Source organism: Myotis davidii, unplaced genomic scaffold, assembly GCF_000327345.1.
Source record: "Myotis davidii unplaced genomic scaffold, ASM32734v1 scaffold808, whole genome shotgun sequence".
Lineage (NCBI taxonomy): Eukaryota > Metazoa > Chordata > Mammalia > Chiroptera > Vespertilionidae > Myotis > Myotis davidii.
This window is the reverse complement of record NW_006298960.1, coordinates 297,215-315,360: the sequence shown is the minus strand read 5'-3', so window position 1 is coordinate 315,360 and position 18,146 is coordinate 297,215. Positions and strand designations below refer to the sequence as shown.

At 41.1% G+C, this 18,146-nt stretch overlaps 1 protein-coding gene across 2 annotated transcripts; it reads left to right on the top strand.

Moving 5' to 3' along the window:
• Nucleotides 1-934: 934 nt before the first annotated feature.
• ZNF25 (zinc finger protein 25) lies at nt 935-14,321 on the top strand. Of its 2 annotated transcripts, XM_006774529.2 has the most exons (5): nt 937-1,967; nt 6,802-6,928; nt 7,208-7,303; nt 9,693-9,753; nt 11,175-14,321. In XM_006774529.2, exons 1-5 carry the CDS (start codon nt 1,953-1,955, stop codon nt 12,223-12,225), a joined length of 1,350 nt encoding a protein of 449 aa, XP_006774592.1. In that variant the 5' UTR covers nt 937-1,952; the 3' UTR covers nt 12,226-14,321. The 2 variants fall into 2 exon arrangements, with proteins under 2 accessions (XP_015426480.1, XP_006774592.1); XM_015570994.1 differs by lacking the exons at nt 6,802-6,928; nt 7,208-7,303 and having other exon boundaries at nt 935-1,967.
• The last annotated feature ends 3,825 nt before the right edge of the window (nt 14,322-18,146 follow it).

The window sequence follows — 18,146 nt, the reverse complement described above, 5'->3', positions numbered from 1 at the left end:
CCGCAGAGCCATCGCGGCCCGGGCCGCAGCCCAGCGCCCGCGGTCCACGGGCAAGTTCATCCCCGGACGGTTCAGATGCGCGTCTGTGAACTGAGGGCACCAGCCTTTCGGGCCGTTTCCTGTGTTGAAGAGGGTGCAGTACTTGGAGCGCGGTGACCCGGACAGACGGGCTGCTTTGTTATCACAGGGCGCGCTGTTCTTTTCATTGTTGGCTCATCTGGTTCTCTTAATTCTCATAACCATCCTTCCCATCCGTATCCATCACCTCCACTTCAATAAATCCGAGCGGTAACGGTTCAGAGAGAGCCATTGTTTACCCGGCGTTGGCTGGCGGCTTTACACTCTCCTTTGTTTTACTCTGTGGCTCCTGCTGATTCCCGCACTAACATTTGCATTGAGCACAGCAGTTGTCCCAGCACATCATTAGCGGGCGGTGGCTTAGGACAACCTAACCCTACCTCCTAGTGTTCTATTTCCAGTACTTGTGGGGGCTTCCTCAGAATTCTTGTGCGGAAATGCTGTAGCTGCGTTCTCCTACCTGTCCCTATTCGCACAAAACTGGTAAACATGTACGTTGAAACCATAACGGAAGCGCCGACTTTTAAGTTTTATGGGAGAAGCTGCAGTCAGGAGGGGAAGGGAGGCAGACATCGTTACAAAATGAAAACTGCGGTTTCATCCAGGCTCCGTGCTATGGAAGTGATGTCATAGGCCTGTCATTGCCTGGTGTGTCTGGCTCATGGAGCATCCTCTTGCAGCGGTTCTCAACCTGTGGGTTGCGACCCCTGAAAATACATCCTGCATATCAGATATTTACATGACGATTCATAACAGTAGCAAAATTACAGTTATGAAGTAGCAACGAAAATTATTTTATGGTTGGGGGTCACCACAACATGAGGAACTGTATTAAAGGGTCGCGGCATCAGGAAGATTGAGAACCACTGCAAGCACCAGGCCAGTGGGAAGGGGTTCCTGCTGCACATGGGAAAGATCTCAGCCTGAGGCGTCTAGTTACCTTTCGCTGCCTATGCAAAGTGCCTCTTTGGGGATGACGGTACCAAATTGTTATTTTAGAAGTTAGATGTGTGTCATTGTCAACACTTTAGATGGCCATGTCAGAATTCGTTAAGGCCTAATTAAATTTACCTCAGGCCCAGCCCAAGTTTGGAGGGGACGGTGAATTCCATGGTGCTGTCTGGATTTGTGGCACTGGGTCAAGACTTACAGAATCAGAACAGTACATGAAGGTTGTTCAACATTATCTAATTCTTCTTCATGTTAAAGATAATAGCATTGAAAATAAGACAGTCTCTAGGTTGTTCATAGCAGAGCCTCGCATGGCCCATAAGACTCCAGATCCACTATAATGAAGTCAACACAGATTCTTGGAGAAGTGATTTTTGAGAAACTGCAATTTAGGGAGAAGAAACATCTTATTTTTGAGAGCTTTTGAAGGCTTTCTAAACTTGTGGGGCTTAAAGTAGTAATAGGAAAAATTGTCATGACCTGTAATTTAAACACTTTCCATATCAATAAATATTTATCTTCATCATCATTTGTAACACCAATACAGGGATCCATACTTTGGATATATATTACGCACCTTGCTTAGCTAATCTATTATTGGATGTTTATGCTTTCAGTTCTTTTGTGGTATTTAATAAATAGACACATAATTTTCAAAACAGTCACTAGGAAAGAAATGTTTAAATTCACTCAAAAATGTCCGAAGGTTATCAAGATTGATTTCAGAGTCACCAGGGGACAGATTCACGGCCCTTCCTATTTCTTCTCATGTTTCCAAGGAATGTTTTCCTTTTACTAAACTGTTGTCTGGAAACTCTGACAGGTGATTCCTGGAGCTGCAAGATCAAGTCTCATGACTTCTGTCTTACAACGTTCCTTGTTCTGGCTGCATAGTTTCTATTCTTTCCCCAAAGCAGCCGAAAATGAGCAAATTCCAGGTGAGTCATTTACTTAGCCCTTACTTTGTTTCACTGTGTGGGTGTTCAATGAGTCTTATGAAATAGGGCCCTTTTATTAAATTTAAAAGTTAAATAGTTAAAAATCACCTTTAGGGAAAACACTGTTTGACTAGCACAGCAGTTTCCAAGACCTTTTCAAGAGATCTGTGAGGTCAGCATGTATTATTAAGATGTAAAACCCAATTTACACTGTTGACATTTGCACCAGTGGTGAAGAGATTGCAGTCTGGTTGGCATGAATTAGGACAGTGACACCAATGCCATTGCATTCCTCTGCAGTGTTCTCCCCTTTACTTAAGGATATCTTTGATGAAATAGTAAAAATCAGTTTTATTAAATTTTGACCCTTGGGTACACGTCTTTTTAGCATTCAGTGTGATGAAATAGGAAGTTCACATAAAATACTTCTGCTGCGCCTGAACTATGATGGTTGTGGTCTTGAGGGGAATAAAGCATTGTGGGGCTGTTGGATTTGTGAGCTCATCTAGCCACTTTTTCATGGAATGCTGTTTTTCCTTGGAAGAACAAATGACAGGCAGGCTGGTTATTCAGACGGGTATTTAACAAATATTTTCTCAAAAGTGAATGAAGTGAGCCTGTCACTGAAAATAACTGTCTCTATGTGTTCCCAAGGTTAAAATTCAAGCTTTAAGTGAAAATGAGAATTTTGGAAAACTTGTATCCTTCACTATGAACTTGACAACTTCTAATACTTAAGTACTTTTCTGATGAGATTGGTGAGGATACTAACAAATGTGATATTATACATTTATATTATATACAACATAATATAAAAATATATATAAAAGCCTAATACAAATTGTCCCATTAGGCAGGCGCTCAACCGGGAATTTTACTGCTCACTATGACGGACACTGACCACCAGGTGGCATGCTAGGAACATGGCGTTCATTGGCCTGGCATGCTGTGGTCCTGCCTGGCACTCACACCCACTGCCAGTGCTGGCCCAGCCCCAATCCCCCAAAGACAGCAACCGGCAGTGGTGGGGGCAGGGCCACCCCTCCCAGGCACTGAGGGGGCAGGGTGGGGAGGCTGCCAGCCGGCCTTGTTCACGCCTTGTTCACCCCTCAAGGCTTCTCCACCTCCCCCTGCTCACACCTGCTGCCAGCCGACAGGGGACCTGGGCCACAGTGGGAGGGGCCAGGCAGGGGCACAGAGGATAGGCTGAGACCTGCCCCTGTGCCCACCACACTCGAGGGTTCTGATCTAAAGGACATTGTTGGGGAGGCGGCCAGGCCATGAGCTGCTGCTGTTGTGGGGGGCAGGGTGAGGAGCGAGCTACTAGTGGCAGTGAGCTATGAGCGGCAGAGAGCTATGAGTGGTGGAGGGCAGGGCGTGAGCTACTAGCAGCGGAGAGCTACGAGTGGCCTAGAGCTAGGAGCTGCGGAGGGCAGGGTGCGAGCTATGAGCAGCGATGGGCAGGGCAATGAGCTACTAGCAGTGGAGAGCTATGAGTGGCAAAGAGCTAGGAGCTGCGGAGGGCGGGGCGCGAGCTATGAGCTGTGATGGGCAGGGCGGCCAGCTGAAGCAAGTGGAAGCGAGCCACGTGCACGCTGGGCCTCTAGTAATATAATAATGTATCCTAATAATAAAGAGCTAATATGCAAATGATCATCACGCTCTCATGCTCTCATGCCCTCGCACCAGGGCTGGGGGACCTGAGGCCACGCCCCCCGCCCCAGTACCGGGGCTGGGGGACATGAGGCTGTGCCCCATCTAATATGCAAATGGTCATCACACCCTCATGCTCTCATGCCCTCGCATTAGGGCTGGGGGACCTGAGGCCACGCCCCGCCCCCAGTACCGGGGCCGGGGGACATGAGGCTGTGCCCCCCACCCTGCATGGCTTGATAGGGGTGGGGCCAGCCGGGTCTGGGTCTCGTGCAATTTCAGGGTGCACGTAGAGGCAGGGACTTGACTCTGGGTCCCGCGGCGTACCCCAGACTCTGACAGGAAGGAGATTTTTTATATACATTTTACTAATTTTCTTTCATCTCTTAGGCGATGTGCAGGAGGCAGCCAATCAATGATTCTCTCTCATCATTGATGTTTCTATCTCTCTCTCTCCCTCTCCCTTCCTCTCTGAAATCAATAAAAATAAAATAATTTTAAAAATGCTTTAAAAAAATAAAATAAATAAATAAAACATCCGGCCTATGGACTGAAGCGTCCCAGGTTCGATTCAGTCAAGATCACGTGCATGGGTTGCAGGCTTGATCCCCAGTAGAGGATGTGCGGGAGGCAGCCAATCAATGATTCTCTCTCATCATTGATGTTTCTATCTCTCTCTCTCCCTCTCCCTTCCTCTCTGAAATCAATAAAAATAAAATAATTTTAAAAATGCTTTAAAAAAATAAAATAAATAAATAAAACATCTCCTCTAATTAATTCCCCTTTAATGTGCACGAATTCCATGCACCGAGCCACTAGTATTATATAATGATTGATTATATCATTCAACATTTGATTGGTATTTCTGACTTGAGCTCAGAGGCAAACTCAAGCAGTTTAAGAGGACAGAGGGTGCAGTGAAGTGAGGACCAGGGAGTAAGTTGGTTAGGGAATGCCCACTCTAAAAGGTAATATTTGAGGAATGTTCTGAATTAAATAAGCCAGGGAGCCAAGAAGAAATATGGCAGAAGAGCATTCTAAATAGGAGCAATAGCAAGTACAAATGCCCCGAAGCATGTTTCAGAAACAGTATTTGGGACATTGAAGCAGATAATGGGGACATAGAGAGAAGTGACTTAGGGGAAGCAAGGTAAGAGGTAAAATCAAAGAGGTAAAAGGAGCTAGAATATGTAGGACGTTATAAGTTTGTAGAAAACATTGAGTTTTTATTTTATGTATTAGTTCTTTAAAAAATATTTAGCCCAACTGGCATGGCTCAGTGGTTGAGTGTTGACCTATGAAGCAGGAGGTCATGGTTCAATTCCTGGTCAAGGCACCTGCCCCAGGTTGCAGGCTTGATCCCACTGGAGGTGTGCAGGAGGCAGCCAATCAATGATTCTTTCTCACCATTGGTATTTCTATCTCTCCCACTCATTTCCTCTCTGAACTCAATTAAAATATATTTTAAAAATTACTACATTTCAGATTCCAAATATTTAGAATATAAATAAAGCAATTATCAGAGGAAGTAGTATAGCCTTAAATAGTTCTATCCGTAAAAACCCAAGAATGAAAATAATTAGCACTATGGCTCTAGCCATTACCAAACCATATAGACACTATGAGTTACCCTCCCACTCTCTCCCAGGAGTTATTAATTTCCAATTAATCACAAAGATGCATTATGCTTCTTTCCCCCAGTGCTGCTACTTGAATATAAATGTTTATTGCTTACATGTGTCTCTAAATTTTCTAACACTCCATCTTTCTGATGTGCCATTTGCCTCTTCTATTTTAGTTTTATTCTAAACTACTAATCTCATATAACTCTACTGGTTACATCTCTCTCTTCAGTGGTTCCCCATTATCTGTATTTTCATCTACAAAGCAAAAGAGTGAACATTCCAAAAATGTATAAGACAGTCCACATAGTATGAAATAGTAGAATATTAATTCATATTTTTTAATTGCACATGCTTTAATTTTTTTATTTTTTAGATATGTTTTATTGATTTCAGAGGGGAAGGGAGAGGAAGAGAGAGTTAGGAACATCAGTGATGAGAGAGAATCATTGATCAGCTGCCTCTTGCACAACCCAAACTGGGAGTGGAGCCCACAATCTGGGCATATGCCCTTGACCGGAATCAAACCCAGGACTCTTCAGACCACAGGCCGAGGCTCTATCCACTGAGCCAAATCCGGTAGGGCAATACTTTTCTTCCATATAAATACAAAAAAGAAAACTTCTCAACTTTAGTAAACAACTAATAGATGTAAATATATGATTTATAAGACATTAAGTGGGTATGCAAAATACCCACTTAATGTCCCAAAAGTCAAATTCAGAATTACTCCATGTTTTGTAACCTGACTTGACTATCACATAACTAATTTTGGTCCTACACCATGTTCTCATATTATACTTTCTTATTTGTAGTTTCCTAAATTTGCCATTTTTGATGCATCTGCACCTTTGCCAGTTCGGTTTTTTCATTCCTGAAGTTTGCATAGTCACTTGAACCACCTAATAAAACCTAACTTAATAATACAAAATACAAAACGACTATCCCTATTTGCGACCATCTTACATCTTGTATTCTCTTCTGTCATAGCACCTGCTGTGCATATTGCATGTTAAGAATTTACATCTTGCCCTAGCCAGGTGGCTCAGAGGATAGAGCGTTGGCCTGCGTACCGAAGGGTCCTGGGTTCGATTCTGATCAAGGGCACGTACCTTGGTTGCAGGCTTTTCCCTGGTCCGGGCCCTGGTCGGGGCTCATGCAGGACGCAACCTATTGATGTGTCTCTCTCTCACATTGATATTTCTCTCAGTCTTTCCCTCTCTCTGAATATCAATGGAAAAGTGTCCTTGGGTGAGGGTTTAAAAAAAAAAGAATTATTTACATCTTTGCCTCCCTGCCAGAATGTAAGCTCCTTGATAACAGAAATAGTTATTTTCATCCATTGTTGTATCCCCAGCAGAGATCCAGACTTCCAATGATATCGCAGTAAATATATATTGAATAAGTACTTTGTGTGTAAAGCAGGGTACAGAGTAGCAGTGTATCTTAACTTTCCAGGGCAAATTCTACAGTTAGCACATTAAGAGCTAGTTTACATGTCTTTTCAATGCTACTCTATTCTGATAACTGCAGAATAGAACTGAAATATGTTGTTACAGGGATCAGTAACGTTCAAGGATGTCATTGTGGAATTCACCAAGGAGGAGTGGCAATTACTGGACGAAGCTCAGAGGGCCCTGTACAAGGAAGTGATGCGGGAGAACTACCGTCACCTCGTCTCAGTGGGTGAGAAAAACCCCCCTCAGTGACTTCTAGTAGTTTGCATTTTCTTTCCCAGTTGTGGAACATGTAAGGTATCTTTAGGTTTGAGTAATACTAATTTTTTTCAGGAATCCATTTTGGGTACCAGAAAAAATATTGTGTCTCCACCCTCCCAATTGAAAAAAATCTCAAGTTACCAAGCCTAGGAGGACCTTCATTGTTCTGCTCTGAAAACTACTTTCGGTTCTTCAGAGTCCCTAAATTCCAAGCAAGTTCTGTTTTCTTTATCTTTTCCATTAATAGGTTATTTTGTGAATAAGTCAAATGCAGTTTTGAAGTTGAAGCAAGGAAAGGAGCCATGGATATTAGAAGTAGAGTTTCCACATCAGAACTACACTGGTGAGTGAGAAGTCAGAGCCCTGGTGATTAGTTGTGAGGTTGTTGGTGCCTTTTGCCTTTTGAAATGTTTTTCTGGAATATTTTTTAAGTGCCCTAGATGTCTGGAAATGAATGAGGATGCTTGATCAGCATATGTAAGCAACATAAATCACACCTCCAATTTTCATTCTCTCCACTGAAATTCCCCATTTCGTTCAACATTTTTATACATTTACCTATCTTTCCTATACACTAACCTTGACTTAAACTTTTTTTTCTAGAATTCAATTACTTCTGTCATCAAAGTATGCAGCTATAATTGATCCTAAAGTGTTTATGACTCTGGCTTATATTTTTTTTTCAAATGCCATTTCCCCCCTTTTATTAACACAAATGCCTTCGTTAGTTTCTGCACCAATTTTAACTTCCTATTCTCTCTTTAAACTCTGAAACTAGATTATAAATCACTATGCCTTTCATCAGTTTTATTATTTCAAAGATGATACTTCCATGTAGATGGTGTTTGTCTTTTACCCAAAGTACTGATTATGCTTCCTAAAATAACACTAAGATAAAAAAATAAAACAAACAAATAATCTCACTTTCTTCCTTAAATATTTTTCATGTATTTTCTGACTTGTGCATTCATGTGCAGAAGCATGCCTGGCATATGTTAGTTTGTTCACTAGATATTTTTTGAAAGATTCAGTTTCAGTTAACAAAAGACACACTCTATCTTCTGCCCTGTGAAGTAACTTCTGCCAGGGCTTAACTTTTCTAGACCAAAGCCTTGTTTTTTTAGGCTGTGAACTCCTAAAATTGATGTTTCCAGCACCTTTATTTATATTTTGGTACCATATTTTACCACCCTATAGGATAGATCCACTGATCTAAATTCCTTCTTTATCAGTGTTAAAAGCTAATTTTTAATTTAAATCCTCACAGTAGTTGTGTAATGCTACAAAGTTATATTGCTACTAGTCTGTCATGGTAAACTTAGACTGACTCATGATTACAAAACACAGTTAAATTAATATTCTGTCAGGAACTAGTCTAGCCCTTTCTAGCCTACTACATCTTGTTGTTCCTTGTGACTCTCCGAACACATGCGAATCATTACTTCATTTACTCTCTGAAGTATCTTTCATAAATAGAATCTTGTTTCACATGTATCCAAGTTAACCTTGCAGAGTCCCTATCAAATAACTTTTATGTTTCCCCTACAAATGCCATGAACTTCAAACCATAAGCCTCTGCTCAATCTTTGACTTTCTGTTAAGCATTTAAACATGAATAAATATGAAGATCAGTAAGTGTTCTAGAATGATGTTGAACAATTAATCTAAAGACAATGCAGTAAATTGAAGCATAGATGTGAGAGCTAAGATATGAAAGTAGAATAAGACCGTTGTTGAGTCATAGGTAACATTGCTTTGGAGATGCAGTGTTTGGTGGTCAGGGTTGAACACCTCTGGTGCTATAACTGGGAATTGATCCTGCTATATGGATGGCATATGCTCTGCTTTTAAAAAAATCTTTCCTTTTGGATATATACCTTCATGGGTCCTCTGTTCTAGTGAAAATTAAGTCCAAGCTATAGGACTGTTCCTCTGGAGCAATACTTTAAATATTTTTTTCTCTCTCTCCCTGTTCTTTTTTTTTCCCCCCTTTGGTCTTAATTTTCTCCTCCAAGGTTTTTGGTGTTTTTTTAAATCCTCACCCAGTGATATTTTTCCATTGATTTTTAGAATGGAAGAGAGAGGGAAGGACAGAAATATCAATGTGAGAGAAATAACATTGATTGGTTGCCTCCTGCACGAGCCCTGACCAGGCCGAGAGGAGCCTGCAACTGAGATACGTGCCCTTGCCAGGAATCAAACCGGGGACCCTTTGGTCTGCAGGCTGACACTCTATCCACTGAGCCAAACAGGCTAGGGCAGTGATCGGCAAACTGCGGCTCATGAGCCACATGCAGCTCTTTGGCCCCTTGAGTGTGGCTCTTCCACAAAATACCGACTTCTGCGCCTGGGCCACGAAGTTTCAGTCGCACTGTACATGCGCGCCCGCACGTGGTATTTTGTGGAAGAGCCACAATCAAGGGGCCAAAAAGCTGCATGTGGCTTGCAAGCCACAGTTTGCCGACCAATGGGCTAGGGCATCCTCCAAGTTTTTAAGGTCATTATTTGTAAAGTGTCAGTGGTACTTGGGTTTATAAGCACATTCCTCCCCTTTCTGCTATAGCAGTTTTTGGTGTTTATTATTTTTTATAAACCAATGAAATAGAGGAAGTTTGCATTTGAGAGTTCCTTCATTTGCAGAGATTGACCTGAAGTCTAAGAATCAACCCAACCCTATGACCATACTATTGTTTAAGATGTATAGAGTATAAAATATTGGATTTTTTTTGTAGATCTATGGAAGATTCATGAATCACAAGAAAGACACCAGGAAAGCCAAGCGGAAACGTCCAGGCAAGTTCAAGAATTCAGTTTTAAAATTAGAAGTTTTGTAAGAAAGGGTCTTGACGAGGGTACTGGAAGTGGGAGAGTACTAGTTAATACTACATGTGAGAAAACTAACATTGGAGCAAATTGCAAAGAACAAAATGCAAACGGGAAAGCCCTTTTTCATAATGGAGGCCTTATTCAAGTTCAGGGGGCTCAGTTATTGAAGCAATCTTCTGATTATTCAGAGTTACACAATCAGGGAGGCTTTATGATACAAGGTAGAGTTAAGTAGAGAGAGCTTATGAATGAATATAGTGCAAGTGAAGGTTCTCCTACCAAACAGGAAAGCACAGTGTATGTCAGAGGGCATTCATGGTGGAGAAACCCTACGAATCTAATTAATATGGGAAATTCATAGAAATTGGTTCTTATGTTGGTGGCGAGAATGGCACCAGGTGTTAGACTGGTGAAGTCAGACCAGACCTTGGTTCAGCAACCTTGGCACTTGAGTTCTGGCTAAGAAAGAATTCAGATCCAAGACTCACACTGTAAGAGAAAGTGTATCTAGAAAGTCACAGAGGTAGAAGTGAGCTGAGGAATAAATGGGCTCAGGAAACAAGTTAAACACGTTACAGGAGCAAAACAAGGGCCCTTGGAACGTAGGAGAGAGAAAGGTAAAAGTAATGCACCTGGTGGGAAGAAGAGGACGAGGGGAAAGGCTCAGATGTGCTCCCAAGAGGGGGATCCAACCTAAATCTTGAGGTTATTTATCTGGAGGTCTCAGGGGAGGGTCTCAATAGAATATTCATCAGCTTCCCAGGTGTGTGCTTTGAGGCTCATGGTCTCTACTGATTGGATGGCACCAAGGCAGAGGCTCATTAGTCACTGCAGGTCCTGAGGTCAGCCATGGCATCATTTGTCTGGTTTTGTTTCTTTTGTGGGTCTCAGGCTAAAACACAACCGAGGCCTAGATGTTATCCCTAGGGATTGATGTCTAAGGGAGTGATCATGCAAGGGCCCACATGGGAGTTGCATGAGGCCACTTTTTGGCCCCTTGTTCCTCCTCTAAGGGGGTCTATCCCAAGACTAGCAACATGCTAAAGAGGAAAGGTCAGGGGAGGGTCCAAATCACATGACAAGTGATATGAAAGGTCTGAGAACGTCTGGACCGTACAACCAAAATGAAAGGTCAAGAGGTTTAAATCACATGAGCAGGAAGTGATATGCTAGGGTAGGGAAGGTTACACTGTGGGTGAGGTACTTCTTTTCCAGTTTTTCCCATTGCTGGGAACCTGAGGCTTTCTGCCCTGGTGACCTTCTGTCCCTGGCCCATGTCCTTGCTCTGTTCACGGCTATCTAACTGCCTACCACACAGCTGTACAATACACACAGCAGTCAAATAAAAAAGCCTTATACATTAATGAATTTGACATTTTTTCCTCTAGGACTGGAGAACCCACAAATCAGAAGACTCATACCAAAGAGAAAACCTATACATGCAATGAATGTGGGAAGTCCTTCTACCAGAAGTCTATCCTTACAGTACATCAGAATACTCATTCGAAGGACAAACCCAGTGAAGGTGGGAAATCTGTACCCGGCAATGGAGACCTCACAAGACATCAGAAGACTCACACTAGAGAGAAAGCTTATGAATGTCAAGAATGTAAGAAAACTTTCTACCACCTGTCATCTCTCAGTAGACATTTGAGAACTCATGCAGGGGAGAAACCCTATGAATGTGATCAGTGTGGGAAATCCTTCTACCAGAAGCCACACCTCACAGAACATAAGAAAACACACACAGGAGAGAAACCCTACGAATGTACTGAATGTGGGAAATTCTTCTATGTTAAGGCATACCTAATGGTGCATCAGAAAACACACACGGGGGAGAAACCATATCAGTGTAAGGAATGCGGGAAATACTTTTCCCAGAAATCGCACCTTACAGTACATCAAAGAACACACACGGGGGAAAAGCCTTATAAATGTAAGGAATGTGGGAAATTCTTCTCTAGAAACTCACACCTCAAAACTCATCAGAGAACTCACACTGGGGAGAAACCCTATAAATGTACTGAATGTGGGAAATGCTTCTACCAGAAGTCAGCCCTCACAGTACATCAGCGAACTCACACAGGAGAGAAACCCTTTGAGTGTAATAAATGTGGAAAACACTTTTACTATAAATCTGACCTTACTAAACATCAGAGAAAACACACAGGGGAGAAGCCCTACAAATGTCATGAATGTGGTAAATCTTTCTCTGTGAATTCAGTCCTGCGGTTACATCAAAGAACTCACACTGGAGAGAAACCTTATGAATGTAAGGAATGTGGGAAATTATTCTCTCAGAAGTCACATTTTATCATACACCAAAGAAAACATACAGGGGAGAAACCTTATGAATGTCAAGATTGTAAGAAATCTTTTATCCAGAAGTCAGAACTCACTGCACATCAAAAGACACACAGAGCAAGAAAGAGCAAATAAATAGTATGAATTGGGAACTTCTGTCTGAATGCACCATTCAGAATAATGAGATAATTTACACAAGACAAAATCTTAGGAATACCATCAATATGGGGAACTTTAGCGACAATCCTTCACAGAGAGGAAATACAGAGAGAAATTCTATGAGTGAAATTTTTACCATATGTCAGACTTAACTAAATATAAGACAACATAGATAGCAGAAACACTGCAAATCATGAGACATGAGAAAACCTTTGAGAAGTCAGACTTTATTGTACAACATAAGAATCACACAGGAGAGAAGTCCTGTAAGTAAAATGAATGTCAGGAAATTTTCTGGCAGGGCAGCCATCACCAGACATCCAAAAGCTCATGTGAGAGACTCTGTCAGTATCCTGATCATTCAGAAGTCTTTTTACCCCAGTTAGACTCAGAACACAGAGGGGCTGACTGCAAAGATGGGAACAGATACAGAAACTTCCATCAGAAGTAATGTTTCAGCAAATGTCAGACTATTGATACTGGGATAGAACCTTTAAATATATGAAAGCTTTTAAAAGAAAATTCAAAGAGAATCTATTCTGAGGGAAATAGTGATACCAGAAGTCATGTTACAGAGATTTGACTGTAAGGTGTGTGTTTTTGTTGTTTTTTTAAAGAAAACTAAAACTATCTAGATATATTAAGGTTTTAAAAGTACAAATAAATTGAATAATCAGGCAACCTCATTAAACACATGGAGAGTCCTGTAGTATGTAGGGCTTATGTATGTATGTGAGTACACTACAAAACACAGCCTGTGGTGTTTGATGTGCGTGTGGAACCCATACTTGTACATAGGGAAATATGTCACTTTAGTTCAGTAGTTTTTATGTACATGAAGATATTTTGCATTATGTTTTAGCAGTGACTCCTGTCAATGTGCATTTAAGTATATTTTTTAATTATAATGTATCTTTTTCTGTTTTCTGTCATTTTTAAATGAATATGTATGTTGTTACTAACTAATCCTTCAGAAAGAAGTTAAAAATGTTTTTGTAAAATTTTCAACTGTCAGCTACATTTTACATTAGGAACACATTTATAGGAAAAGCCCGAGTTTATTTTTTCAAACAGCTAATAATCCTCTACACAGTAAACAAATAATCCTATGTAAGCAAATGTTGTCTATCTTACTGTTGATGTTTTAGCAGGGTGCAGAGTTATCTGTTTTGTATTTTGTAGGGGGTCCTAAGTGTTCTGTGCTGCCTGTTTATTTCTGGTAGAAGCGACATGGCATAGGCTCCAACTCCAGCATGGGGCAGGCCACACAACCTCTCGATGCCTCAGTATACTTTTTGTAGGAGAAATAATATGTTAGGATTGCTTTGGGAATAAATGAGTTATTTTAATGCACTTAGAATAGTTTCTGAGATGGAAAAATAGCTATATGTTAGATATTATCATCATTATAATGTGTCTCTTTTGAATTATGCTGCAGAAAAAGATTGGCTGCCAACATTCATCCCAGCCTTTATTGCTGTAGTGCCATTTGGTTGGTTTGTACCTTTTCCCAGAAGTGACCTAGAGCTGGCCCACGCCCATTTTTGCAGCTGGCAAATTAAGGATGGCTTTACATTTCTAAATAGCTGAAAAAAATAATGTTTTGTGATGAGAAATTTATGAGATATTCAAATTTCAGCATCTCTCTAATGAAGTTTTTATACAAAATCCATTCATTTCTGCTTTACTTTCCTGTTCCAAGAGCAGAGCTGAGTAGTCCCAGCAGAGACCCAATGGCCCATAGAGCCGAAGATAGTTCCTAAGTGGCACTTTACAATGTTACCTTGTTCTGCTCCTTAGAGCTAAAAGCACTACAACCAATGTAAAGGCACTTTTATATTTGGTATGTGTTTCAGAAATGGTGCATACAGCAATTTGTGGTGGGGTAGTTTTGTGCTATATGCTTATTTTGCATAGTATATTTACATGCAAAAAGACTAAACATTAGAATTTTTTTCAAATAAATGTATTTTACTTAATGATTTTTCATGACATCAAGAAATTTCCTGATGGAATGTAGCAGTGAATATACAAAATAAACAGTGTCTAAATAAAGTTGAATTGTTAATGGATCCCTATCCACATTATTAATTTTCCAAGTCAATGGCAAGTTTTCCCTATATCACTTTATAGTTTTTCACTATCTCATGATAAAATACCATCTTTATGTCATACTTAACTAAGGTAACCTAATAACACAAAAAAAGTCACAATACCCAACTGCACCAGCTACATTACTAGTAATTTACTTTACTAGTACTATATTACTAATAAAACTAATTTATTGCCCATACTTCATATAATTTCAAATGCTGCTCCAATCTAAATCCTGCCACCTTACTTCCCCTTTTTAGTTATGACTTTCAATGAGGTTCAACTTTTTAAGCATGCTTCATTCTGATTTGTCTGTTAAACACTAATGATCACCTAGTGTGATGATATTTAGTGATTGCTTGTATCTTAAAAATAAAGTATATAAACCTTCTGATATTCCATGGTAAAATACTGTTACCCATATTGTACTCAGCTCTGATGAGCATTCCATCTTGATAGAGTTTTAAGAGGAACCTTAATGCCTTTAGAATTGCTCTTTATTTCAACCTGCTGTGAGAGCAAATACATTTCTAACTTCCTCAGGCTTCTCAATCAACAAATAAAAATTAATTAGTACTGCCCTAGCCAGTTTGGCTCAGTGGATAGAGCATTGGCCCATGGATTGAAGGGTCCTGGGTTCAATTCTGGTCAAGGGCACATGCCAGGGTTGCGGGCTCGATCCCCAGTGTGGGGCATGCTTGATATGCAGGTCTGGTTGGACCTCCCGTGGAGGCAACCCATCGATATGTCTCTTTCATCTTGATGTTTCTCTGTCTTTTCCCCTCTCTTCCTCTCTAAAAGTCAATAGAAAATAGCCTCAAGTGAGAATAAACAACAAATAAAATTTAATTCGTACTTTCCAAGGACATTCCAATAACTAGAAAATCTATTAAGAATAAAGCCTGGCTCGCCCTAGTTGGTTTGGCTCAGTGAATAGAGCATTAGCCCAAGGACTGAAGGGTCAAGGGTTCAATTCCTGTCAAGATCAGGCACCTTGGCTGCAGGCTCCATGCCTGGTCCCTCTCACCTCCACCCCTCACCCCCGGTTGGGACTGGTGCGGGAGGCAACCAATCTCTTTCACATCGATGTTTCTCTCTGTTTCTCCCTCTCCCTGTCACTCTAAAAATCAATGGAAAAATATCCTTGGATGAGGATTAACAACAAAAAAAGAATAAAGCCTGGCCCAGCCAGTGTGGCTCAGTGGTTGAGTGTAGACCTATGAACCAGGAGGTTATGGTTCAATTCTCTGTCAGGGCACATGCCTGGGTTGGGGTCTTGATCCCCAATAGGGGGTGTGCAGGAGGCAGCCAATCAATGATTCTCATCATTGATGTTTCCCTCTCTCTCTCTCCCTTCCTCTCTGAAATCAATAAAAATGTATTAGCAGAGAGCCCAACAGCGTATTATGATTTGCTTGCCTTGCTTCTTTAATAAACTTGCATGCTTTAATTTTTTAATAAATTGGCTTTATCTCAATGCATGTTATTTGGGCAACTTAGTCAGGAAGCTGCAGTTTCACACTCCCCAGGAATCCAACAAAGAGGAGATGGATGCATGCCCAGTAAAGCTGGAGAGACTAGGGAAGACGCTGTCAGTCACACCTGGAAACAGAGGTCACTGGCTGGAATGGGCGTGGCCACTGCAAGCACATGGAAATTTGGGGATACATCATCCCCTAAACAAAAACGTTTGCTCTCTTGTGCTCGTGGGACTCATTGTTCATGTGCTCCTGGCTTGCTCTTGGCTTCCTGGTATTTACCCTTATAGCCCATGGCATAGGGACCCCTCCATGCAATGCATAATGAACTGTAACTAGCCTGAGGCCGACTGGTCCTGGCTCCAACATGGAAAGGAAACTCTGGACACTGGCTCTAATTTTAGTCCCGCTGAACCCCATCTACACTTCTTCTATGACTGGACTAAAGGAAATGGGACTTTGGAAGGCCAGGGGTATAATTCCATGAAAATAAACTTTTAAGCATATTGCATCCTCCCATGAGAATCTCAGAAAATTCCTTTTCTCCGGATATCACAAGAATTCCACTCCCAGCAGCAACTGCAGATGAGGCACGCTCCCCTCCAATAACCCCTGGGCTTGAACCTCTGTCCTTTTGCCCTCCTCTTGTCACACTTTGGGGTGGGGGGGGCAATCCTTCCAAGGTTGTGGCCTTCTCACCTTTCTTGGTTTTACTTACATTTAAAACAATGGAAAACCTGACCTAAAACAATTATTGATATTTATATTTATTTAAATGTAACTAAACTAAAGAGTCGGGTATTACTGCATGTTTTAAACATTCTTGCAGCACACCAGTTGAAAATCACTGTTTCATAGCAGCTATGTGGGCCTAGCAGCCACCTGGGGCCCATGTCAGGCCACGCAGCTTAATATGGCACAGACTCTCTGAACACTGGCCTTTGTTCTGGGCTTGAAGACAAGGCTGGACTTTTCCCACCGGGGGACAGATGGAGATGAGACACTAGGAACCTGGTGACAGCCTTCTATTTCCTCCCAAAATAAATCGTACTATGCCACAAGCTCCCGTACATGGGTCCCTGGAATGTCTTCCTTGGGACCTGGTGAAAGAACCCCACTTTCATCAGCAAAATAGGGAAATGCAAATAAAACACCACAAGGTCTTTCCACTCCTATTAGAATGGAAAAAATTAAAAAAACACTGGACATTGAGAAATAAGATTTCTCATTCATTGCTGGTGGGAAGGCAAAATAATACACTTTGGAAAACAGTATTACAATATCTAATAAATGTAAACATACACTTACCCACTCCAATATATTAACCCAAGCGAACTAAAAACTTAGGTTCACACAAAAGCTTGAACACCAATGTTTATAGTATCTTTATCCATAACCACCAAATCAGGTGACAACAGGTGACAAAATTGTGGAGCACCTATAAATGGAATACTATCTATAATAACAAAAGCATAATATGCTAATTAGACAGGACAACCTTCTGGATGAAGCCGGGGCTGCGAGGGAAGCCTGGGTCCTGGATGCCAGAGGGAAGCTAGTGCCGGCAGCCAGGGGAAGGAAGGCCTCCTCTTGTATGAATTTCGTGCATCAGGCCTCTAGTTCAGTAATAAGAAGGAATGAACTAATGCCTCACACTACTATATGAATAAATCTTAAATGACTTGCTAACTGAAAGAAAGTCAAACCTAGAAGTGCATATTATATCATTCTATCTATCTGACATTCTGTAACAGTTAAATTATATAAAAGAGAATAGATCACTGATGCCAGGGGCTTGGCGAGTAAGTAGACATTGAGTAACAACAGGTCACTCCAGGCAATATTTATGACAATAGAACTATGTTGCTTGATATTTTGGTGATGCATTCATCAAAACCCACAAAGCTATACACCACCAAGAGAGAAACTAACTCTATTCCAACAAAAAGAAAATCAAACAGGGGGAGCATTGAATGCAGACTGTGACAAGTCACTCTATTTTTACAAATAAATGTATAATGTAACTTGAATGAAAAAGGGAGGGGGAGGAACTATCCTAAATAACTTTGTAAAACATTTTTACTGGATACAATGAGACTGAAAACAAAAAGAACTGTACATAAATATTGTAGTCTCATTGGAAAATAGGGGTTAGCAATTCTGAAAGTACTTTACATGTATAGTAGTGTTAAAGTAGCCAGAAATTAATAATAAAAGGAAGCCAGACATTATTAAGCATAATAATCTAGGAACCTGAATCGGATAATAAGCCTGCTTCACTAGGAAGTTATAGCTTCACACCCCCCCCCCACCCCCCACGGCAGG